General features: G+C 39.4%; 1 protein-coding gene across 2 annotated transcripts in view; it reads right to left on the bottom strand.

The window, feature by feature from the left end:
- LOC133995775 (protein unc-13 homolog B-like) overlaps window positions 1-25,817 on the bottom strand; it is a 70,555-nt gene extending 44,738 nt beyond the window's left edge. The window contains exons 1-8 of one of the 2 annotated variants that reach the window (XM_062435255.1): window positions 25,555-25,817; window positions 13,764-13,793; window positions 7,487-7,586; window positions 4,781-4,898; window positions 4,208-4,331; window positions 1,524-1,597; window positions 1,142-1,199; window positions 749-778 (exon numbers count right to left, since the gene is read on the bottom strand). In XM_062435255.1, coding sequence (XP_062291239.1) covers window positions 749-778; window positions 1,142-1,199; window positions 1,524-1,597; window positions 4,208-4,331; window positions 4,781-4,898; window positions 7,487-7,586; window positions 13,764-13,793; window positions 25,555-25,576 — 556 coding nt within the window. In that variant the 5' untranslated portion in view covers window positions 25,577-25,817. The remainder of the gene's footprint in view (window positions 1-748; window positions 779-1,141; window positions 1,200-1,523; window positions 1,598-4,207; window positions 4,332-4,780; window positions 4,899-7,486; window positions 7,587-13,763; window positions 13,794-25,554) is intronic. The other variant, XM_062435256.1, reaches the window with a different exon arrangement.
- Between the last annotated feature and the right edge of the window lie 74 nt (window positions 25,818-25,891).

Below are 25,891 nucleotides of genomic sequence, written 5' to 3'. Positions count from 1 at the left end.
ATAGAAATTGCTGTCACCACAGTTAAGCCATCTTAAACACATAATAATAATATTAACAGCCATTGTTGTTCATAAGCAGAGAATCTACAAAAAACACTCGAAAGTGACCTTGGCAACCCCAAAAATTACCCTTAGAAAACATCTTTTAAGAGCTGACCAAGAGGTTGGTGTCTGCTGGAGGGGACAGCTGAGCTGGGGGGTTTATCTTTTCAAAGCGATAAAGTGAGGGGATGAAGGGTAAACTGATTCTTGTTGATATCTCTTAGAGTAAAGTGTGAGGACAATGAAATGTCAAGGTGATATATGAATATAGTTTAGCAAAGACTGACACCTATCAACTCAGTGATGCAACTACAATTTACACCCTTACAGATTATTTAACTGAGAGAGTGAGAGAGTGAGAGAGAGAGAGAGAGAGAGAGAGAGAGAGAGAGAGAGAGAGAGAGAGAGAGAGAGAGAGAGAGAGAGAGAGAGAGAGAGAGAGAACATGCATTAAACTTATAATGTATGGGTACATATACATGGGTTATAAAAATCAATTCACATCAGCACAGAGCATGGAAAATAGGAGCACAGCAATAGCAGGATCTTAGGTTAAAAAAGGGCCAAAAAAGGACAAAGGTTAGGTGAGGAAAGTGAGGAAAATCAAGTGTTAAGAGTTATTATTGGGAAATATGGGCATCAGGACATGCAGAGGGCACTGAGGATTGGCCTGGGGGATAATTTAATCAAAGTGTGCTTTACATACTTAGTGGGTCAGCCCATCCGAAATAGTTGCCTGGTGAAAGTGCAGATGTTACAAGTGAGAGGTACAGTCAGAGGAGGTAAGGGTTGTGAAAACAAAACAAAAAGTGTCTCTGTGTTGTGCTAGAGAGAGGATGCGGGAACCCAATCAGTGGTGCTCAGAGTGGAAAACAAGCTGTCACAACAGTAAGAAAGATGTAACATGCATAAAAAATATGGGCAGACTAAATTTCAAACTTAGTCTTCATATCAACTCTGATCAAGAGGATTCAACTGTTACGACATTACACAATACAAAAGGGTAAAGGAAAGGAAATAATATCAAAGTCTGTGAGCTAGAAGAGTGGAGAATTGGCTCCATCTAGAGGCCGAAAGGAGTATGGTCAGGCACACTCACAGCACTGGGAAGCTGCCAGAGGTAGTGGGCGACTCTGAACGTCATCTTGAAGAGGGTACTATAGATGAGTGAGAGGGGAAAAAACAGCAAGTGTCAAGCATGTTTTTCATGTTTCATGTCATATTGTTATTGTCATGGTAATTTATCAGCACCACTCCAACATCAATAACAACAAAAAATAAATATAGCAGTTCTACATCATTAGCAAAAGAAGTAGTTAACAGGAACATACAAGCAACTTTTTTGTATTTCATTTTTTTAGAAACACAACATAAAAAGAGCTTGATCGGTAATTGGACATAGAATATGTTTATCATAACAACACAGTGATGTTTGGCCTTCATACAAATAAATGGAGTTAAATCTTGTTAAATTTCTTTACCTCATCATGGATACTCATGGTATTGATGCGTTCCAGTTTGCCCGTCCAGTACTGTGCCTCGTCATCTGGGATGTCTGGTACCAAAATATGCATACACAAACATACACATGAACCTGTGTTTTGAGTCAACATCCTGTCCCCTCTGATTTCAGGCATCATATTCCAGGATGCAATCATAATAGATTAATGCCTCTTTAATTTCTCATGAGCTTCTCAGGAATGAGGAAATGAAAATAGTTAGTTAGCAATGGCAACAAGCTGTTAAGGGACTAAAAAAAAGGCAGAAATGTTCACATCACAGCAACAGGGATCCTACTCTAACCCAAACTCATTGTAAGAGGTATTACAAGTCATATATTTGAAAGCACACATAACATCAAATAAACTACCAAATAAAAACCAAAAATAATAACTTAAATATGTCAGCAGCCACAAGACAAAAACAAAAACAAGTTACAAGAAGCCAAATAAACATACAGCAACATTCGCATCTCTGTGATGGTGGGGTACACCTGATATGAAATCAAGTCTACATTTGGCTCACAGCTGATGGAACCTCAAGCAAGAAAAGAGTGTTATTTCCTCATCTGTACCTCACTTATCCCAAACTCTCCAACTATATCTATTAGTTGAGACAAGATTACTGTTGTATCAGATCATACTGTCTCTCACCATTCCACCTTTTCGAGGAGGAGGAGGATAGGGATGCGTTGCTCTGCAGACAGATGCACATTAAAAGGCCACACACACAAAGGCCAGGCCTTCAAAGACACACCGACACACAGCTTTAATGAATGGCTCTGGTGGCAGAGAGAGTCATGATGGCCTCCTGCAACCTTGAAAGGTCTCCTCTTAAAACAGACAAAAAAAACAGCTCTCGCCCACTCAGCGGACAGACACGCTGCTTTAACTTTGATGCCTTTTGATCACAAGGTTTGAGCCGTATATGCAGTGCCAGTAAAGCTGTGGGAAAGGACACTGAGAACAGAGGGGTGCACAGGGAACCTTTTACCCTTCAATCATGGAGGGCATTGGATTGTCACCTTATTTGTAAAATTATTTTCCATCAAATGTAAAAGAATAAAGGATAAAGCCCCTGAGGCAAATTTGAGATTTGTGATATTGGAATATACAAATAACAGCTTTCCTGACTTGATATTAATCTAGCATTTTCTAGGATCTAGCAACTGTTGGACAAATGAAATTGTCCCAACAGTTGTGCTCAATGGGCTGTGGCCACAACCATGAAAAATAATAAGGCAGCATTAATATTTTTATATCAACAATAAACCAAATAACTACATGTTTTGTGAAAGGGGACACTTGTTGTAATAAACCCACAGAGAATATTGTCCAATTGCATCACTAGGGAGTTTTTAAACCTCTTTTAGCTCATTGTTTTGATTTTAAGGAATATTAACAGTATGGTTTGGTCTCACCGCTCTCATCAATCCCATTTCCATCACCAGCAAAGCATCTATTTTAGACCAAAAACCTCAGATAAACCCACTTCACACCACCTGTCCAGCCCCACATGGCAGGCACATAAAGTCAGCAAATAACAGGTACAGAAGGTGAAACATCTAGCAACTAAAAAGCCAGATACGTGGATACAAGACACAACTCTAAATGAACGCTTACGTAGCTCTGTGTCTGCTTGATGTGCAAGTAGGAAACTGTTTGATAACATGTTAGGGTTAGGGACTTATTCTGCACCAAAGTGGCCAAAACATAATTAATGCAGCTCTAATTAAATATACATGTAAATTAGTGATGGATGATTCCAGAAAATGGTAAGTGGTTAATAGACCTGAACTTACAGTTATACTTTGCTCTTCATCATTTTAGTCATGAAAAATGGTTTCTTAATCCCGCACAATGGAACAATCTGGCCAAGACTAAATTATATTTACAGACCCCAAGTTAATAAAGGAAGATCTGAAAATGATAGGTCAGTGCTCTCAATTTGTGCAGGACAGAACCAGGCTCCACATCCCCACTGGAACCAGATAAGGGACATTAGACAGTAAAACAAATATTGAAGAGTGTTTCAACCCATTAGTTGTTCATGTCAGTCTCCTTCTTCACATCCTGTAATGAGATAATGGTAAGGAAGATTTAACTTAATTCAGGAAAAATGTTATCTCATACGCTACTCCTGTTGCTCACATGTTTTCTAGTCGAGATAGATCAATGCGAGGTACACTTGCATAACACTACAGGACACCAGGTTACACTACTACGTCATCAATTTATTACAAGGTGCCCCAGGCTGGCTAGTTTTTCCTATGTTGCCTGGAAAACCACGTGCTGACATTTCAGCAGGAAATATTTGTGGCATTTGTGTAACTAAGAGGGATAAAGGTTGATTTGCCCTGAGGTAACCAGAATCACTAATGTACTCTCCACATCAATAATGTACCCACTGTAGTCAGAGCAGGTACTTGAGATGACAGCATTGCAAAATGTCTTACGTAAGTGCCTGAACTTTTCAAATGTGCGGTTTATTCAATAGGAATTTACCCCTTATCATTGAAGTCAAGCGTGCACCTAAAATAAAAAGAAAGTTAGGAGAAAGACAAAGAGCCAGCGAATGCAGGAAAGGCAAAATCTCAAATTAGGAGAGATTCAAACTTGGAAACTTGTTGATAATAAAAAATGGCCTGACAACTTGATTATCTCACCAAAAGGCAGCTCGAAACGAGTGTCCAGCAAGACTCGATGAGGTGTTGGGTTCTTGGTGCCATATATCTCATCCGCCTTCATCAGGACCTCTGCATCCATGAAAATCCATTCACCTGAGCCCTCCTGCAATTTGATATTGATATTTACCTTACAGTAGGAAGACATTTGGACATTCTTTGTGACAATTCTTATACCTACTTTATGCCATTATTGTTATTATAAAGGTTAAGACATTTTATATCAGTTTAAAAACAAAGATTTTTGGATGGGATTTTATTTGTTTGTTGCATTTTGCCTTTTTTGTGTGACTTGAGTAGTTATATTAAGATTGTAGACAGGTACAGAGTGGGATGTGACATCCAACAAAGATCCATGGCTGGAATCAAACCTACATGGCTACACAGTAAGCATCCTAACCACTCTGCTACCATATTGGTATTTGTATCATTTGTAAGTTTAAATTGAATGTCTGTGGAGGAAGAAATAAACTAAAAAGTTGAATAATTTATCTTTTTAAATGAGAAAAATGTGAAGTTTGCGGTAGATTATGTCATATACGGTTGCACTCTAACCTCCTCTGATTGCTGGATACTCTTTAGAGGAATCCAGGCTGTCCCCACCATGGTGTCCCAGATAAGACCTTTGTTCCACACCTCAACAATGAGGCCAAGGTCCAGCCGGTTGATCTCACTAGGAGGGGAGAAAAAAAAATCATGTAATCAAGCAATGTCACGCTACGAAAAAAAAATCCTTCCTGATAAACAGTGTGGTAAATGTCAGTTGATGAAAACAGTATAACAATTAACTGTATAGTTTGAGGCTTTGTTATTAGAACAAAGATGCTGGGGAACTTTCCAATATGTCATTCAATTCACACTAAATAAACCAGAAATTTCTAAATAATTACTGCCAGGCAAAACCACTGTCAGATAACAAAAGCTACTTCCTCTTTTTGTTGTGTATTAGCTGTCATAATCCATTCCAGCCTTGTTTTGTTATTCAACATGCTATTCAAAGGGCACAAAAACAGCTTGATGACAGCAATAAAATGGCATATCAATTTTGAAAGGAGCTGTGTGACAAGGACATTTGCATATTCTCATCTGTGGCAGTTTACAACTATCAACAGGCCAAACAAAAGGAAGATGAGAGAAAAGATAATCAAAGAGAACAGCTAATTGAGAGAAGTGCAAAAGGTGGGGGTGCACTGAGTCTCCATGGTGTCCAGGTGCAGAGATAAAGGCTTTTCTGAATCATGTGCTCATACAAAATGGGACAGAGCAAACAAATCAAACGAGGTATTAAAATAAAACTGTTGCTAATTTTAACTTGGTTGTTTAGATTGTCATTTTGATACTGTTAACCAATATTAGACTTTTTTTGTTGTTGTAATTTTCAACAATGTTACCATCCATGCGCTTATGTCAACCAGATGTAACAACTCTATTCACTAATCATTTGTCACTTCCACATCACTTAAACCCTTTTTAAGCAATACAAACTGAGGAAATTAAAAGACACCTGTAGGCCTGCTCGCATGGAAAAGCAGAAACGAGAAATGCTTTAGTTTAATTAGAGGGTCCCACTACTTGAAACAACATGAGTAATTTCAGTGCACAGCTCCTTATGCAAAAAGGAGGATGTACAGTAGCTGCAGATTTTTATAGAACACTTTCACAAACTTTTTTTTTTAAAGCCTGTAAGTATCCTAGTGGGGATTTTGTCTTTAATTTCTTGTCATGGATGACAATTTTGCACAGCATACCAAAAACATACAAGTCTTACCTTCTAAAACACTGCCGGTTTCAAATCATAGCAATACATTAGTGTTTTATAAAATGTATTCATTTATTTTTGGTCTCATGCCTATACTTTAAATAACAAGTTACTGCTAGCAGCCAGTTAGCTTAGGTTAGCACACCCGCTATCCTAGCTCTGTCCAAATTTGAGTTAGACCCCTAAAGCTCCCTAACAAATATTGCACAACTTTTTGTTGTTGTTGTTGTTTTTTTAAAGTGAAAAAACAACCAATTGTGATTTATAGGTTTTGTATGTTGTGGTTATGTGCTAGATTACCTTTTATGTGGGAGCAGTGATTTTTCTAGAGTCTCCACTATTTCCCTTTCAAACATAACTGCTTATGTCTTGTGTAAAGCTAAGTTAACTGGCTGCTGGAGGTAGCTTTATATTTACTGTAGACACTTGAGAATGTTACCAATCTTCTCATCTAGCTCGTATATAACATCCCCCAGAGTTAGCTACAGGTTAGCTTCTGGGATTCACACTTTGCAAGATTGGAATTTCCTTTCTTGGATTTCAGTTGAGGCAAGTCATTTTCTCTTGGCGTTTGATAGACGTATTTTGCTATAACAGGTGGTGCTGGGCACATTGATGAATGATTATGAATTACACCTAGCTGACACATCATTAATGGACAGTAGAAGGATGAAGGTCTGGAAAAACAAACACTGTTGCAATGAGGGAGTTCACAAAAGACAAACAATGACACACATGCAACAACGTGCTGGCTCTTTCATCACCATGGATACCTTTCACAGGGAAAGCAAAATGAGGAAATTAAACCAACGAATTACAAAGACGAAATAAACAGCAGCTGTTCAACAAGTCAGTTTCGTAGAAAGTGTTACAGAACTTGGAAAAAAAATGCTATAGCTTTAACTTTTAAAGGTATTAGAGTGAGGCAGGAATTTATGCATATTGCATATTTATATAATTGAAGATTTTTTAAACAGAGATTGTCTATTGTATATAGTATTTTAATCTATTTTATTTTTTTATCACTTTCACCATTATGCGGCTACTGCTGTGTCAATTTTGAACTTCTACCTACGGGAATCAATAAAGATACCTTACCTTACCTTAAAAATAAATAAAAAACAACAATAAATGTGGTTCATGGGGTTCAGACATCTTTTCAGAGACCACTTCTTTTTTTGAGTTGTTGGGCAATGTGTCTTTATTGAACCATGCTGTCAGCACATAGTGACAATAAATGTCATTCCAGGGCAGTGTGGATATACTGGACCATATGTGTCTGACCCAGAAGTTGAACACACTGATTGTTTTAGTTTACAACCTAGTATAAAGTTTGCATTGGTGTGTTGCATTTATATTTCTTTTGTTTATCCTGTAAAGGCCTTTGCCTAGTCTATCATGCACCTGACATTTATTATAGTTGCTAATTAAAGTGATCAAAATTTAGTCAGCTCAATAAATCTTCAAGCATGGCCCCAGTGTGTCTGGGTTTGATAACTTACAACATGAAATCCTGTTCCCAGCATGGCTGATCCCCCCGCACAGTGATAGTTGTGCTTTTGACATTCTGCACCTTCAGCGTCACGTAGGTGTTAAACTTGTCTGAAACAAAGAAAAAAGAACAAAGAAGATGAAAAATGTAGTGATGTGGTAGCAGTACACTAGAAGCATATAGAGTGGTTGCATTTGGTAGAAAACAATGCTTACTTTTACAAAAGAAAGAAAATGAATGGTAGAAAAGATACAGATTATTTGTACAGTGTTAACACATCTACAGGAACCTGCAGTTTTATTTATCATGCACAAATGGTGCAAAACACCTTTTTAAGGGTGATAAATGAAAATGAAATGTGCCTCATAAACAAACAAGTTGGACATCCCACATTTGAACGGCTACGAGTAATACTAACCAAGCCAGTTCGTCTTTGACTGTGTGTGGGAGAAAATAACATCAGGAGCTCTAGTGAGAGCGAAAGCAGATAAGTCTCCTCCCCCAAACTATGTCAAGCCAAGCCACGCCAGGCTAGCTGACTGACCCTGTTAATCTCCACTGAGAGGCAACCCCACACAGCACAGCAGATACAACTACAGGATTCAACTGCCTTCTGTGTCCGAGCCTCATTTGAGGGTAGTTTTAATAATGTCGCTGTCAACATATAGCATACAACAGAGGAAATGATGACGTAATACAACACAAGTCACTCCTGACCTGTTACTACTGCAGAAAAGGTCTCCGTCAACCTTGATAACATCAGGCCTAAAATTGAAATTTAGTGAGGTCAGAGATGACAGTGTCAGCTGAATTTAATTTTTCCTGTTTGTTTCCGGCTCCTAATACTTTATGACAGCTGGCCGTTTTTGCATTAAATGAACACTGCTTGAACTCTGTTGGCTGTTGAAACTAGCAGCTGAGACACAGATTCAAGGGCCTATCTGTCAGTCCGTGGAGACAACTTTCACACCCAGTGATCTCTGTCGCCTCCTCTCAGCCAGTAGTCCCGGACTACAGTGCGACGTTGACCGTCTGTACCAGCTGTCAGCGCTGGGCAGGGGTGACGGAAGGGGGGGGGGGGGGGGGGGATTAGACGGCCCGTGACACAACCACCACTTTTCATTTCCCTCGGTAGGACGAGGGAGCATCAACACGTGCCTGCTGATGTGTTCAGTTTCGCTCTGATAGTTACTAGCTCTGCACCACTGGTGGTCGTCTGTGTGACTTCATCTTTCCAGCAGCATACTTCATCACATTGAAGCAGTGCTCACTGATTTGCAACAGTGCACAACAATGGCCTAATACATGCAGAGCTATAAAGGGAGAACTACCTTTGTATTTATTACAGTAAAGTCTTCACACCCTTTACACTTATATCAGTGAGGGTAACCTTAATATTTAAAAAACCACTAACCACTAACCAGTGCCCAAAATGACCATGAAATTGAATCAACACCTCTCTAAAACATCAAAGGTGCAATATGTTGAATGTAGTGGCATTTAGCAGAATGGACCTGGCAGATATAGAATACAATATTCATAAGTATGTTTTAATTAGTGTATAGCCTATTATATCTACATATGGAGTGGGTCCTCTTCCACGAAACCTGCCGTGTTTCTACAGTAGTACCAAGTTTCACAGCCAATGTATGTTCTCTTAGGGCGTACTCACACTAGGCAATCGTACCGTGCCCAAGCATGTTTGCCCCCTAAAATCCGGATTATTTGGCTAGTGTGAGTGCAAGTGTACCGTGCTTGAGTACGGTACACTTCCCTGGTACGGTACACTTGGAAGAGGTGTGCTTAGGCACGGTAAACTTGGTAACGCATGCGCACTAGGGATTAATATTTTCCCCGAAAATAAGACATTTTAAATCCCGGGAAAAGAAGCCAATTTTCCAGGGAATCCCGGGAAATTGACGATTTTTAAAAGGCAACACTAAGTCTTACTTTTACTGGCGTAAAGAGTTGAATCACAAGTATCTAGTACTGCATACTACACAGGCATGACTCAGAAGAACAAGCTTGCACTTTTTAATCATAATGCGTTGTGTTAATTGATCGGCTGTGTTATGTTTTACCGGCGCACAGCACGCGAACACACACCTGTGCATGTCTTATGAGAGTAAACTGTCTATATGTTTTTGCGCAACGTGTTGGAGGTAACCGTGCCTGAGTACAGGTAATGTGAGTGCGGGCCAGCGGGGGACAGGGGAGGGGAGACATCCGTGCTTCAGCACGGTACGGAACAACTGGCCCTAGTGTGAGTGCGCCCTTACATACTGAGAAGGGGAAGGGGGGAGCCTCACTGCTAGATGCCACTAAATCCTACACACTGCACCTTTAACAGAATCAGGAACATTTTAGCCTACATGAAGTTAAGATTTATTTCCGGCCTTTTATATTAGATTACATTAGAGCAGTAACGATCAATGGATTAATCGATAAGTTGACTGAAAATTAATTAGCAACTATTTTAAGAATGGATCATTGTTTCATTGTCATTTTTCAAGCATAAATGCCCCAAATGTTATGGTTCCAGCTTCTCAAATGAGATGTTTGATATATTCTTTGTCAGATAACAGTAAATCAAATATCTTAAATATCTGGACTGTTAGTCAGACTAAGAAAACTGAATATATCCCTGCAGCATCTAAGACATTTTGAAATAATGATAATGAAAATAATTGTTAGTTGCTTCCCTAGACTAATTTCAGCAAGATGTATCTTTACATTTATCAATCACAGTATTGCAGGGTAATGTCTATACTGATGAACAGATTGGTTTGAAACTTTTGGCAATTTGAAAAACTGAATTCATTATCTATTTAATCTACTATTAAGCCATAATTGCACCTCCAAAATATGAAGTAATATTAAACATTATTAAGTTAAACAGTTATAAGAGATACCCAATGAAACAAAGAATTAAAAAAATATAGAACATTAACATGACATTTCAGCATACAACTTCTTTTTTTTTTTTTTAAACTGACCACTACCATGCCCATTATGTCTAGGTCAAACACACAACACACAAAGTAGACACACAATTCACCTTTTGGTCTATGGGAAATGAAAGCAAGGCATCAGCTGTCCCTTTGCAGAGTAACCACCTGACTGCACTAAACAAAGATTTTGCTGGTTACCCTGGTAACGTATTGAAACATTTACTCTGCACATAGTGTTTAACATAGCAGCCAGATAAGTAAACACAACTCTTGACACAATGAGACAGTAAATAGTTGACACAGGTGGATTCTTACAACATTCCAATGACACAACACCAGAAATGAATATTAAGTTTTATGGCCCAAAACAAAAAGCTGTACTGAAAGCAGAGCTGACATGATGTGACACTGTCTGAAAGCATTGTCTGGCCTACAGGTACCGTGAGTGACAAGAGGCAGACCTAATTAGTGTCTCAAGAGGACAGTAGTGACAAAATGCAGGCATTATTACAAAGGACCCTGGGGGATGCTCAAGCTTTTCCCTAATTAGATAGGCCATGCCTTGTGCCACACTTGGGGCGGCTCCCATGAATAGAATAGATGAGATAAGGGAAGAGGATGTATGGATTAGATAAGAGCCACTTAGTGGCTGTGGGCCCTTTACTGCAGGCACTGTACATTATATGGCTGATACATTCTGGACTGTTGAGGAGGAAGCAGCCTCAACTGCTTGGTAAAACACAAAGTATGTGGCTGCACACTGGAGGTGGGCCGGTACTGGATTAGTGAGGCCAATTGAGATATTTGAGAATATTCAAAATCCAATGACAAGACATTGGCAAAAGTTGTTTTTATTTGTTTGTTTGCTTTTTCTTTACCAGTGAAATTAACATGAATACAAACAGTTTTTTTTAACATTCTTTCAAACAATCTATGAAATCTAGTTTCAGTTTAGAGATCTATCCAAAAGTTTTATTAAAGATAACAGTAAATGCTCATATGAAACAATAGCAATCTTCAAGTTGTGAAGCTTGAAATTAAATTGCAATTACTAAATTGTAATAACTAGCACACTAAGCACAGCAGTCAGTGCGATGTAAAGAAAAGCAAGTTGTGGTGAACTGTGGTATGATGCGACCTGCTGGTCCTTTCCATGTCATCTTGAGACCACTCACTGCCCCCGTCTGTGAACCACCCACTCCCTCTCTGAGCCCTCAGTCAAGCATCTTCATCCATTATTGACTGATGATGAGGTTTTTCAATAAATTAGTCAGGAAAACTCATGCAGTTGGAAAGCTGACATTTCAAACTCAGACCACTCATCAATGTTGCATGCGACAGAAGACATAAACCTACGTAACGTGGAGTTCTGGACTGAACATAATGTGAACAGTCTGTAATCTGGGCACTTGGAGTATTGTTGAAAGAGAAGCTCTATAGGAAAAATACCAAGACAGAAAATGTGCATGTAGCTGTAAAAGCAGAGGCTGAACCCACAAATCCAACACTCAGCTCTTATCAAGCTCCTGTTTCCTGTGACAATCAGTGGAAAGTATGACAGCTGGCCACTGGCCCATCCAAGGTCACTTTAAGTTTAAATATTTCCCAGAAAGGACTTAATGTCACACTTCTAAAACTCAGGTCTTAAAGGCGAGACAATTGAAGGTGTGGTGAGAGCACAACGCAAACACTCATCCCAGACCAGCCCTATGTAAACTTTGTGAGATCTTTTAATAAGTCACATGTAGGGCAACCTAGGCTTATCACGAGAACGGAGGAATAACAAATAAATATGACATATTTATGAATTCCTGAAACAGATACAATTGGTCATGTGCCAAATATGTTTTGTTAGGTATGTCAGGTTAGGATAACCCATTTTTGCTCATTCTCTTCATTCTTCCAGCAGTTGCGGAAACAACAGAAGGGACTTTTCTTAGTCTTGAGAAGCTGCAGCAATTATTATCTGACACACTGCAGTCTCTACCATACATTTACTGCCAGACTGTCAACTTGATGCTTACCTTCTCCTCTGCTCTGATCGCATTTACCGTCACTTTTCTGCCTCTCACCCTTGCTATGTACACACATTACAAACTGCACTATTCCTTAAAAAGTAGCGATGTTACAAAGAGTTTCCCAGGCAACAACACAGAGGCTGACTCTGCGCTGCACAGAGGCCTCCAAACGCTATTGACTTTACCAAATAATAGACATTTGGCGCTATTTTGCATTTCTAAAATATTTGCTCTAATAAATGTTGAATCAAAAAAAAGAAAAAAAGAAAAACGTTCACTGCAACAAGGCAGACCCAGACTGGATAAAAGAATGGTCTCCATGAACTTCCCATGCACCACAATATTAATTTTATTCCACTCTACTGTAGCATGTGCAAAAACAATTTGATATTACAGTACGAACATAATCTTTGTTGTTGTAAATCTCATTCAGGACTTTAAGCTTTCCCAATATTCTGATAAATCCTACTTTGCCCAGCAGCAAGAAAAGAAAAAAGAAAAAAGAAGAAGTGATGTTTACATTTCGCCGAAAGGGAGACGACAGGCTTAAGTGAATTATCCTGGATGTTTGCTCTGGGACAGGTGTTAAATGTGGTGTGGCCAAGGGAGGAGGGAGAAAGGCACAGACAGGACAGACGAAGTCAGCAGAAACTCCCAATCAAAACCCGGAGCAACTCGTGACACAATACAGGAACATCACTAAATCATCACGTCTCCCAAAGGTGAAGGGGAAGAGACTAAGAATAATAAATGTTTTAACTAAATGCAGAGACCTACTAGATAATTAACTTTAGCAATTATCTTCTATGAAAACAGAGGTCAGCTGGGGGCTGAGAATGAGAGTAAAATGTCACGGGCAGATTCAAAGCTGCTGTGACTTTCCTTCTGTGCTGCTGCCTGCTCTTGCCAGAAACGTCACAGGGCTTAAGAAAGGCGTGAGGCTGAACGCTAGAGGGATTTGCTTAGGTGGAGAGCATGGGGATTTGGACTTAGCAGCCACCGATCTTGGTGTAAGCTCACCGGTGCACGGGCCTGGTATGGAAGGACACAGGATTACGTAATATAAAATCAACCCTTCCATATAGTGAATTGCCAGAATTTGACTGATTAACCTACAAGACAAAACAAGTCCATGTGGCCTATTTTCCAAACACAACAACATAAAGCAAGTTAGCACTGTGAGTTTGTGAACTGTGTAAATATGCCATTAAACTAAATCAAAAGTCCCACAAGATATGATCCTGTTCTGAATGGTAAATAATAGTATAATAGTTCCAAAAAGGTGAAAATGTGAAAAATGTGGATGTACTGTACTCACCTGAAGGACCCTGGAGCTTGGCTTTTTTCACTGTAAAAACAAAACAAAAACAATTATTAGGCTAGCAAGAACAATTTATAATCAACTTATTTTCAATCTACTGACATGCGCTGTAAGGTTTATTTAGCAGAACTAGATGGGTAAAAGACAACGTGATGTTAATTGAAATCTCATCAACACACTGTTGAGCCAGTACAGAAAAACAGCAGTCAGAAATATAAACATGTGTAGTCATGGGTAATGAAAAGTGGACAGGGTCTCATGTTATTGAAGCCTGACGAATTCATTAATATGCAGACCGGCGAGCCGTGACTCGTGACACCCGAATCACACAAACACACGACAGCCTCATGATGTTGTCGTCTGTGAGAGCAGCAACACTTCATGTGCAAACACACATAAATGTCATCACTCATGACATTATCATGGAAATAGCCTCATTTCCATTTGTACTTTTCCATATTAATTGCCTCTGAAGAACTAATCTTTATTTAATTTCCCGATGCCGATTCATTCTTATTCAAATGCGACCCATCGAGACAACCCTCCGACAATGGAGCAATAATCCTAACTTCTGCTACAGCTTAGAAGTGAACACTTTCTTCATTTGTTTTAAATATCGTCCTCTCAATAGAATAGTAGAGACACTCATTTTATTACAAAAACATGTGTAACATCTGCATATTGGATTATTTTTGGTCACATAATATAGTAATAACATTTGCATTGAGTCAGCCTTTTGATATTATGCAAGTGGAAAATAAGATACTGCCATCCACATTTTATCAGAGCTGACAAATACCTTTTATCTGATTGTAACTTTAATATTTTCAAGAAGCATAAGCCTTGACAGCTGTATCACAAAACACAACAGCTGGTAAACAATGGCTACTGTGAACTGGGGCACATCAAGATAACAACCCCCCCCCCCCCCCCCAAAAAAAAAAAAACCCCAACAAAACAATAAAACTAAAACTAAAATGTCTGCATGTCTGAAAACCTCTAAAATAATTATTTAAAAAGAGGTTAGGGGGGGTTACTTGTTGGTGAATTTCGGTTTATTTTTAGACTGTCCATCTTTAGCCGCTTGATCTATACAATAACGAGTACAGGATTGTGCAGTGCTTTGGAGGGGATTAATTGTGATTGCTGTAGCAGTGTTATGTGTTCAGGCATATAACCTACTAAACCTCTGGAGCCCAGGATGGCAGATGGGCAGAATAGGATGATGGAGGCACAAATGAAGCTTTCATATTTCCATGTAACATCCCTCATCTTCTCTCTGTGCATATCAACACAACTGTGAAGGAGAGAGATTCTTGATTGTTCGTTTTGGCGGGTGGTTTTTATTGTTTTAAACACTATCCTGAATTAAATGAATTAAAACACAACAAGCTACCGTGCTTGCCTCATGGTTATAGAATGACAGAAATGTATTATTTGGATACTAGAACACAAATAATAGAGAGTAAGTTTAAGAATATATATAAATGTAATTCCATGCAGTTCTAATGTTAAGCTAACACTGGGAACTTTATTATCACGTTGAAGAAAGAAAAACAAATTTGCCACCTCTCCCAAAGAGTTTCCTGTCTTGTACATACCTCAGTGTGAAGCGGAAAGGGAGCAGTGGAAATGTGGAAAGAGACCAATAGTATGAGTTGTTTTTTTTGTTTGGCTTCCCACTGAGGCTTTTCAGCCGTGGGCCTCTCTTTTGTCACTGGAGCAAATCAGCTGGCACAGTGTCCTTATGTCCTAATTTGCATGATGTTATTTAGGACTGTGATACAGAGACCAGAGGGCAATAAACAAGGGGGCCATTATGGTGGAAACAGATGCTTATCATTTTCTGTCCTGGGCCCTCTGTGGCTTTAGAGGGCCATTTAGTTCACTATGTGGCAGGGCCAGTTATCCTATCAGACTACTGTCCCTACCCCCGCCTCATTTCCATTATGCCTGCCACTTGTTATCACGTATATTTAAGAAAGCAGGATCTGAAATGGCCAAATGCCAAAAGCAGGTATTTTCTATTTGGCAAGTAAATCTGGCAAGGCTGATAATACCGAGCATGATGACGAGGAGAAAATGAATCATGTTGTCCCTATATAGTGAAGCCATGCGTCCACACTATATGTGTTTTTATGCATGTCTAAACAGTGCTGTCTATACAGGTTACAGCTGCCACACAGCCCTGCATGAGTTTCAAGACAACGAGAGTCAACACCTCTCTTGCATTTGTTCAGTGTAACACATGTGGTTCTCAGCAAGAACAGACAGAGAAAATGATCTGTTGATAGTCATTATTGACATAACATCAACATTACACCTTTCACTATAGTTCAATGCCTATCTGTAGAATATGTCACAGACACCACTTCAGGTCAGCATGCGTGGTGCATGTCAGGGTAGGGAGCCTTTCTGGTGGGGAAATTCAGTGCGGAGAGTCAGTGACACATAGCATCTTTTCTAGACTCCTGCGCTTTTTTGTGTGATATTAATTCCAACCAGGGACCCTGCCTATTGTTTTACCTACTTCCTGATGGAGATTTTGTGTTATTTTCCTTATTTGTTGTCAGTTTCTCTCCTGACAGTTAGTTTGGAGGTTTTATTTGTCGAAGTGTGTTTGGTTCGTTTGGGGAACTTTGTGTTGTCACGGAGGGACTTTCCTCACTTGGAACGGTGACAGCATGGGTTTAACTGGGAGAATAATCAATATAATCAAATAGAATGTGCATTTCCTGAAGAAAATGAGTATGACAGCTGCCTGCTGCTGCTACAGTTGCTGGTCCTAATGTTACTTTAGCACCCCCGGAAGTAAACAGTATTGAAAATCCTCCAAGATTAATAATGCCCACAGACTGGAGTCTATTTAAATTATACATTTTTTAAATGTATACAAGTTTAAATGTTGCTCTTTTCACCAAAACTATGAGTTGTTAGTTAGCCATATGACCATACCACTGTAGTACTGTGGATTTACTGTATTTTAGCAGGACTTAATAACAGCAGCAAAGGTATACCTTTTAGAAAGTTGGATAATTTATTTTACATATTTTATTTTTCTTGTTTGCATTAAATATGCAGCTCTATCCAAAATGTACTCGTGTTGATACTACTAGAAGGTATTATTCAAATGATAGAGCCCATTTGGTCCTTTAAAAAAAAAAAAAAAAGTAAGATCCAAATACAAAGAAATCATTGGAAACCAGTAGAAACAGGAAGTGACACCATAGTGCACCACCTTTGCTGGCAGTGGTGTACTTCCAAACTGTGCTGGCTGTTGGATCTGATCAGGCGGGACCAGTGTAAGAGGAGAGAGAGCGAGCGAGCGAGCGAGCGAGCGAGAGAGAGAGAGAGAGAGAGAGAGAGAGAGAGAGAGAGAGAGAGAGAGAGAGAGAGAGAGAGACAGATGGACAGGGGATTACAACCTCAATCTCTAAGCGCTCTTTCTCTCATAATTCCACTACTCTGCTGCTCACTACACTCAACCACTCCTGCCTGCAGTTATGTGTTTTTTTATTCCTGCTGGGCCTCTATCCTCCTATCATCCTTTCATAAAACTGTATCTCCTCATCCATTCATTCTGCTACAGATCCAATGTCAAACAAGCAAGGTGCTAAACAAGTGGTGTTGCTACAGCTATGAACACTAAAACAATCTTGTTTTTGTAACTAGTGTGTTCTTAATTCTTGGTTTGAACGCTTGAATGACTGGAGTGTCCACCAGGACAAAGAACTGCTGTATAATTTTTTTCAATTGGACATGTAAGACAAATATGACAACCGAAAGTCAACAGAGGAATCAGTGTACAAAAGGCACAATGATGCATGAAACAAGGTTGACATCCTGTGTGGACACTGTTCAGCTCCTGGCAATAAAACCAAGGTAACAAAATAGGCAGCAAGGAGTAGGTGTGTGGGATATGACGATATGAGATTGTGAACGATTAAAATGTCTCGCACCACATCTCCAATGACCTGTAGTGACAAGGTTTTCAGGTAAAAAGGAGCTCACAGCAGACTAAACTATCTGCATGATTCACATCAGGAACCCAAACTGTTTGTTTTTAACACTAAATGCCAACAACCAGTTAGCTCATAGATTTGATGCTTGGTAGCATGTTTGTTAAATCTACAGCAGTCTAAATGTCCTGCTGGGAAGCTCAAGATTTAAGATTTAGGTCTTTGTCAGTATCTTGTGTACTTGAACATAAAAAAACCCTAAATGTTGCTCATTCCAGGCGACAGCAGTGCAACAACGAATTCCTTAAAAAAAGAAAAAAAAAAAAACCCATAAAAACGTGTAAATCCCAAAGGAAGGGGGAAAAAAGAGCCAACAATTAGCAGCAAAGTGCATTAAAGTGCATTTGGAGAGAAAGCACATGTCTCATTCCACTTTTGACATCTGGTGTGTGTCTGAGTGTCCAGCACTGATGAAGAGGTTAGAGGGTGGGCGGGCAGGCAGGCATGTTCGTGGGTTGTTAATGATCCTGACAGCTTGTGGGTAAAAGCTATTTAGCATTCTGCTGGATTTGGCACAGATGCTCCTGAGGGAAAACCGATGATAAGAAGGGTGGGGATCCTTGATGATGCTGGACACCCGGAAAACACAGCTTTGATGGTACATCGCCAGCAGGAAGTGGAGTGAGGCACCAATGATCTCTCTAGCCGTCTTCACTGTCCTGTACAGACGAGGTTGTTTGGATGCTTCACAGTTACCGAACCAGGAAGTGAGCTTGTAGGTTAGAATGCTTTCAATGCAGCCTATGTAGTAGGTAATGGGGGCAGAAATGCCTTTATAAGTCTTCATAGGGAATAAAGCCACCGTTATGCTTTTTAAATGTTTGCTAAGGTGTTATTGGTTGAGGTCAGGTCGTCTCCCAGGTGCACTCTACAGACTTAATGTTGCTGACCCTCTCCACAGTGGTGCCATCAACGGTCAGCGGCGTATGATGTTGCCTGACGTCCCTCCTGATTTCAATCATCATCTCAAACCTCCAATTGCAGGTTTCAGTGTCCACATCCAGCAACCACAGCTTCTCCACCAGCTGTTGTGCTATGATGATATTAAATACTGAGCTGAAATCAATGAAGAGGATCCTGGCATAGGTGTTCTTTCCTTTCAATATGTGACAGAGTGAGGTAGAATATGGTAGATCAGACCTGGGCATTGTATGGCCCCCGGGCCACATACAGCCCTTTGGTTGACTCTGACCGACCCGTGTAAGGTTAATCGGAAATGACAAAATAAACAGTTTTTTATTCACGTACATAATGACGCAATACGTACATCAAGACATGCGCATGATTGGATCGTTGTCACAAGCAATTCACAAGACGACCTTACCTTACCCCTCAAAAATGTCCACTCGTGCTAAAAAAATAAAGGTAGATGCCGAATGAAGGGTTTTCAACAAAAAATGGACTGCTAAGTATTTATTTACTGAAGTCGGAGGTAAAGCCGTGGACTACAATTTGAGTCGGCATTACGAGACGAAACAGAAACACGAGGAGAAATACAAAAACTTGACTGATGCTGAAAGGGCGCGAACATCGGGAGCTTTGCTAGCTAATCTGCAAAAGCAGCAAGGCTTTTTTACCAAGCTTTACACATCCAGGGATGCAGCAACCAAGACCAGCTTTGTGATATCCCACAAAATCGCTAAAAACAGTAAGCCATTCTCGGAGAGAAAGAGTGCTTGGTGGAGTCTGCAGCACTAATATGCCCTGAAAAAAAAGAAGCATTTGAGAAAGTCCCGCTGTCCAGGCGAACCGTGAAGAGAAGGATCGAGGACATTGTGGGGAATCTGGAGTCTCAGCTGCAACGTGAAGTGGCAAGTTTTGACTTTTCTCCTTGGCTTTGGACAAGAGCTGTGATGTCCGCGACACAGCCCAGTTACTCGTATTTGTCCGTGGGATAACGCCGGACTTCAAGATTACGGAGGAGCTGGCAGCAATGCGGTTGATGAAAGGGACGACGACAGCTCAAGGCTCCACCTCAGACATTCAACCTGACTTTGATGCACTCATTAAAGCCCAGCAGAGACTAGATTTCTCTCACTGAACAAGAAAAAAGAACTTAAAAACACCAAATGAGGTGGTTAGACTACAAATGTAGGCATGTAAAGGCACCAACTAGCAGTGAGCTGGGACACTTTCTTTGGAAGCCTTTTTCTCAAAATCACAGTTCAGTGATGTTCAGTGACAGTTCAATATGATGTATCTTGCTTAATGTTTGGAGCACAAAGACAATATTGTGATGTCTTTAGAATGCTAAGAAACTGTACACAACTTTCCAACAGTATATGAAACTCAAAATGTGTTTTGTAGTGAATGTGGCTGAAAATGTTCACTAATATGGGTCACAAATGGTAAAAAAATAACTTTTTACCATTGTTTTGGTAAATTTGATTGAATAAATTACATTTGTTGTAAGGCAACCACACTTTTTCATTGCTTAACTATAACATATACTCTTACTAGCTTGTCAAAACAATGCTATTTACTGCTTTTTATAAATAAATTAATATTATGCAGAAATGAGTTCAGCCTTTTGGTCTGGCCCGCCACAATATTTTCTGTTGTTCATGTGGCCCCATGGAAAAAATAATTGTCCACCCCTGTGGTAGATACTGCTTCTTCTCACCTGCTGCACATCATGTTAAACTGAAAGCTGGGTTACAGGTTAACGCCACTGTTTAGCGGTTAGCTTGCCTGCTAACTGGTAGGACTAATTTCTGCCATGCTGTAAGCTGGTGTGATGTCAGCTCTGGTGTACAGTGTTGGTGTCCTTTTTTTTTAAAACGGTGCACATCCTGCTAGTTATCCAAATGACACACTAATGTTTCTACACAACATCAGCTTTTCAGCTGTGAAATTAGTTTGTTTGTGCTGTTAGTTTGGTTTCATTGCAATTTTTATACAAGACCAAACAGACTGTCACTACTTTTTAAAGCAGCTTTGCACATTTGCTCTTATTTATCCATGGAGTTGTTTGAGTTTTAATGTTATTTTATGTCAGTCTATCATGTGCATATGTTTTTATGTTGTTTATGAAACCCTAACCAAAGACACATTTCTATCATGTGATAGATAATAAAGTGTTTTGAAACTTGAATCTTGAGTACTGTTGAGTAAATAGAAAAATAGTCTTAAAAACAACATGAAGAAGAATTGGGATAGGATGGACGATCATGATCCTGATGTGATATTTTTGCCATTTCGTCTACCCCTAGCATGAAACCAATTCACCATCACCAGCCTATTACATTTGATGCATTTTGGTAGCTTTTCATTGAACACTAATACAACTATTAATCAATTAATTCCATCAACACAAAATAAATCCATTACAATTCTGGTAATCAATTAATCCCTTCAAGGAAAAATTTTACATTTTGGAATATTCTTATTTGCTTTCTGGTGGAGAAAATTGATACAACTCTCAAGTTTGTCCTATAATATAAGGCTGTAGTTAGCAGCCGGTCAGTTAAGCTTAGCACACAAACTGGAAACAAGGAAATGGCCTGACTGTGTCCAATAGAAACAAAATCACGAGCCAAGAAAAAGTCTTTCACGTAAACCAACTTGAAACCACAATGTTTAATCTTTAAAACTTCATTTTTTGTGCATATTACACAAACAATCTATGACATGTTAATTAGAGAGCATTAGAGGGGGTGGTGGGTGGATTTTGTTATGTTAGACTTTTTTCCTGATATTTGCAGACTAATTGAGGATGAAACTAATTAGTCACAGCCCTCCCAATAATATAGATTGCCACTTCCATGCTGTATCTGTCAAAAATAGTCCAATGCATTTCTTACACTGATTAAAGACTTAATGATAACTTTGTCACTTGGCGAATATGTATGCAATGTAACCCACATTTACCTCCTGTTTAGAAAATCTAATTTTTTTAATTGCCTAAATGTCCCTTCAGCACAGCTTGGTTATTATTTTCCTCCTTATATTCCAACACCAACCTCCAGTCTGAACACATCATCAAATCAGTGAACAGCAAAGGAAATACTGCCATCAGTCCACTCCACAACCCCTTCCTTCAATAACCTGCTGGAGCCCATACATCTCTTTTAAGATGATAACAACAAAAGCTACCTTCATATAGTGTGTGAGCTCTGGTTTCAGATATTAACAGATATCCTGTCAGTGAGGTGATCACATGTCTGAATCAGCATCTGCACACTTCTGATACTGCAGCATCACCGGGGTACATGCGTCCGCTCAGCCCTGTCCTGATCGACAGCGGGAGTCTAACCCACATGTCCACTTGTAAGGGCAACCACTTATCTATTGTGTAAAGACATCGCCATGGAGATGAAGCATCTCGACTGGCAATAAATAAGCAACATTGTCAAGCTGTGGTATCGGATGGGGATGAGTCACAACATCAGCTAATCACATGCAACCCCTGCCCGAGCGACCTTTTTTTCCTTTTTATCTATGGGCTGCATAACACCTACCAGCTTTCACTTGCTATAACTGTAATCAATAAATGGATGGCCCACAGGCTCTATAGCGAAAGGCCCCATTATGTACAATAACTCTTTATTACCAGAGCCATTAGCCTGAACTTTCTGAAGTAAGTGGGACCAGACTGACTTGCCTCTGTGTGACCTTTTCCCCACCAGGAGCCTCTCTCTTTCCCAGCTTGATGTATTGATGCTAAAATCTCTTCTGAGGGTTACTGTTTTCAGTTTTTATAGAAAAATACCCTCTTTTTTCCTTATTTAAAAAAGGAGAAGATGCATTTAAACTGATCTTCAACTGGAGTTTGTGTTGCCACACATCCAGAAATTGTTGTGTTGTTGTGTTTCCATCCTTAATTGAATATGTGCAGTGATCTTTGTGCCACATATGAAGGGGCTCATAAACAGTTAGTGATTATACAACTTCTAAATAGTTCATATAAAGCTTGCAGCATTTGATAGAGGAGACACTGTGACTAGCTTGAAATAAAAAAGACCACCTCTGCTTATGTCAGCTGAAATTATTACAATTTTAGGACAAATAATATTAGGCTTATTAAGCTTGAGGAAGAACAAGCAGTGGAGCTACAACACACAAGACACATATTTATGTAATGCGTGAGGGGAATGTTGAAGCAGTCATTTAGTCATTGAAGTCAGGGTGTGTCTGATTCAGCTGAACAGTTAATTGATTGATCGTTTCAAGTTCATATTGACCAGCTAGACTTGTGTTGAGACAGAGGAAGGGAAGGATCAATGCTTACCACCTCAGGCAAACCCTAAATGTAGTCATTTTATCTGTTTTGTATGGTTTTTATTGCTTGAAAGTACACCAACTGGCAGTTTGCCTCTTGTTACTTGTGTATGCAAACTTGCATACAACCTATTAGCTACCTGCAGCCACAAGTTAACCGGTTCTTCAAATTAGCCAATCTTAGCAATTTAATCTTATTACAAGCAACAGGATAAGGGTCAGTTAGCAGTGGTATTAGTTGGAGGTTTTGCAGGCTCACACACCCACTTCCAAAAAAGTTTGCAGCACAAAAGTATCCCAAACACTCAGAAATAGAAATAGAGGCAGAAGGCGTGTGCAGACACCCAGATGGATCACGACTGAGCAGGATCATTTTAGGATTGTTTGGTGGAACTTTACTGTGGAGGATTCTGCTCTGTGTTGAGTCATTATTCAATAGTGACTCGGATAACATTTGTTCAAGGCATTAAAGAGACATCAGATCATGGCAGAAGGTGTTTGCCTAATTGTGTAAACAGGTAGAAAAGGAGGAAAAAAAGAATTATGTTGTGTCTGAGATTAGGTATGAGGCTAAAAATAAAATGCCAGGCACAAAAAGTGAACTTCTTATAACTACCATTTGGAGATTTCAACATTCAGATAACAATAACTGGAAACAATTCAATACATCAGACTAAGGTTGCCCTATATGCCAATTGCTTGCCTGCAAGAAGATAGATCTTCAGTGGATATTTAAGGGACTGTGCTATTCAATAATCAGCGACTCGCATACTGCTTGCAGGTAACATCATTAAGAATAATTATATAGTGTAAAGTAAGACAAAAGTCAGTCTGATTGGATGAGAGACAGCGCAAAAAAAATTGCAAATGCAAACAAATAGTTTTAACTTTAAGTCCACTTCGATTCCAACTCGTCTGACCGACTTAAGTTATAAGTTCAGTTTGACCCAAATGCTCGCTGGCATTTTACGCATCATTTGTGTAAGCAATGGTATCGATTTGACACAAGGCCACAAAGCAGACAGATAGTAATCACACTAACACTGGGAAGGGGACTATGGATCAGAAACTGACAGATATAAGCCCATCAAAGTTGCTGATCATATTGGCTTTTCTCTGATATAAATGTAAGGGTGTGTAATTTCTAACAAGCATAATTATGTTAACAGGATTTAGTTATTGACTTGTCTTGTTTACAATAAATATTGTATCTACCATATCTTTATCACCATTAGTCTAATTAGCATAAAAAGGAAAGGGGGAAAAGAAGAAGAAATTGTTATTTTACTGAATAAAAGCTCTTTTGTGAATGACTACATTAACATTTAATGCCAAACTTTATATCAAGCACTGTGCTGGTTCTGTCTTTACAGATGTGCGCACACGTTTGGTTAAAAGGAAATAAAATTGAACTTCTATGTTGGGCTTGAAGCTTTTTTTAAACTATTTTTTCCCCCTCTTGGCAGCACAAGACCAAATTGCTGGCCATAGGTCTTGTTTACACAGAATTGGATATTACATAATGTGCTTTGCTGCTGTAAAGGATGTCCGAGTAGGGATGGATTCTCCAGTTGTTTTTTTTTGTATCAGCACAGTGGAGCCTGATTTAATTTGGTCTTGTTTCACTATTGAATTGTGTAAAGTGGACTGTAACTCTGTTTTGAAAGGTCTTGTGGATATAAAGTGTATTACTATTTGTCATGGGGGCCAATAGGATGATTGCTATTATACGTTTCAATTTATTTATTTATTTAGTTTTACACATCTTAAATTTTGCTTATTACAAATGAGGAAAACTATCCATAATACATACTTTAATTCAATCTAGACCCATGATAAAAATGTTGTATATCTGCAGTGGGGTGATGAGAAATGACATAAGGAATTGTAATCTTACTAATGTTGGGAAAATAACAGAGGTGATAGTAAAAAAGGGTCAAGGAAAGGCCCCCTGCACCAGTTTTTGTACTGGTACCAGTTTAAATGAAAGGCATCCCACTGCTCATGCCACTCATCAGTACTATATCCACCAGTCAAATTGAGCTACCCATCAGAGATACACTAACCTACAGCTCCATAAAACAATGCAATAAATATGATGTAGTGAATAATTCACACAAATAAATTATGTATAATTCTGAATTGAGGTTATCCTGAGTAGATGATAAAATACACTCAGTGCTGCTGTTTTTGTAATATCTCTGAGGTCAGTGGTGGCTCTGTTAGCATAAAACAGCTGCTATTTTTGAACTCCTGACTCCCAATCAAATACAGGCAACATCTCTTATCCTTTTTTGGGGAACACAACTTTAATATTAGGCTACTCTTGTGTTTCATTAACTTAATAAAGAGGCAAAAATCATGTACGTTTACTAGCTACTTTTTGTATCCCTGGGGGGGGGGGGGGGGGGTGCTCCTGCGAGGAAACCTGTCAGATTCCATTGACTTTGTCAGATTCAATTCAAGAAACTGAGGTTTTTACCTGTTGTACTACCACTTAATGTCGTTTCTAATCGGATAGAGAGATACAAAAGACAGTTAAAACTTACCTCTGACACAGAGTAACGACATGGCAAAGCGCTTCCAGTAGTTTCACACAGTTTTTTGTTTACAGAGCAGCCTCTCCGCGGAGATTTAGCCTCCTCTGTGCGGTAACATTGCAACGTCCGTCTAACTACTTTATCTTCTAAATAAAATATATCGTTAATAAGTTCCTCGTCGATGTCTACAGGTTGTTTTCTGATGCTGGACATGGGTAGAGAGCAAAGGCCCCCCACCACGGCCACGCCATTATTATAACTCTCATCGCAGGTTTTCGGACTGACGGACAACCTGAGGGCACTGAGGGAGGGGAAAGGCGGGGGCCGAGGCACCTGTTACTGGCGT

This window comes from Scomber scombrus, chromosome 15, assembly GCF_963691925.1.
Source record: "Scomber scombrus chromosome 15, fScoSco1.1, whole genome shotgun sequence".
Lineage (NCBI taxonomy): Eukaryota > Metazoa > Chordata > Actinopteri > Scombriformes > Scombridae > Scomber > Scomber scombrus.
The sequence above is the reverse complement of the archived record's forward strand: the minus strand, read 5'-3'. Positions and strand labels throughout refer to the sequence as shown.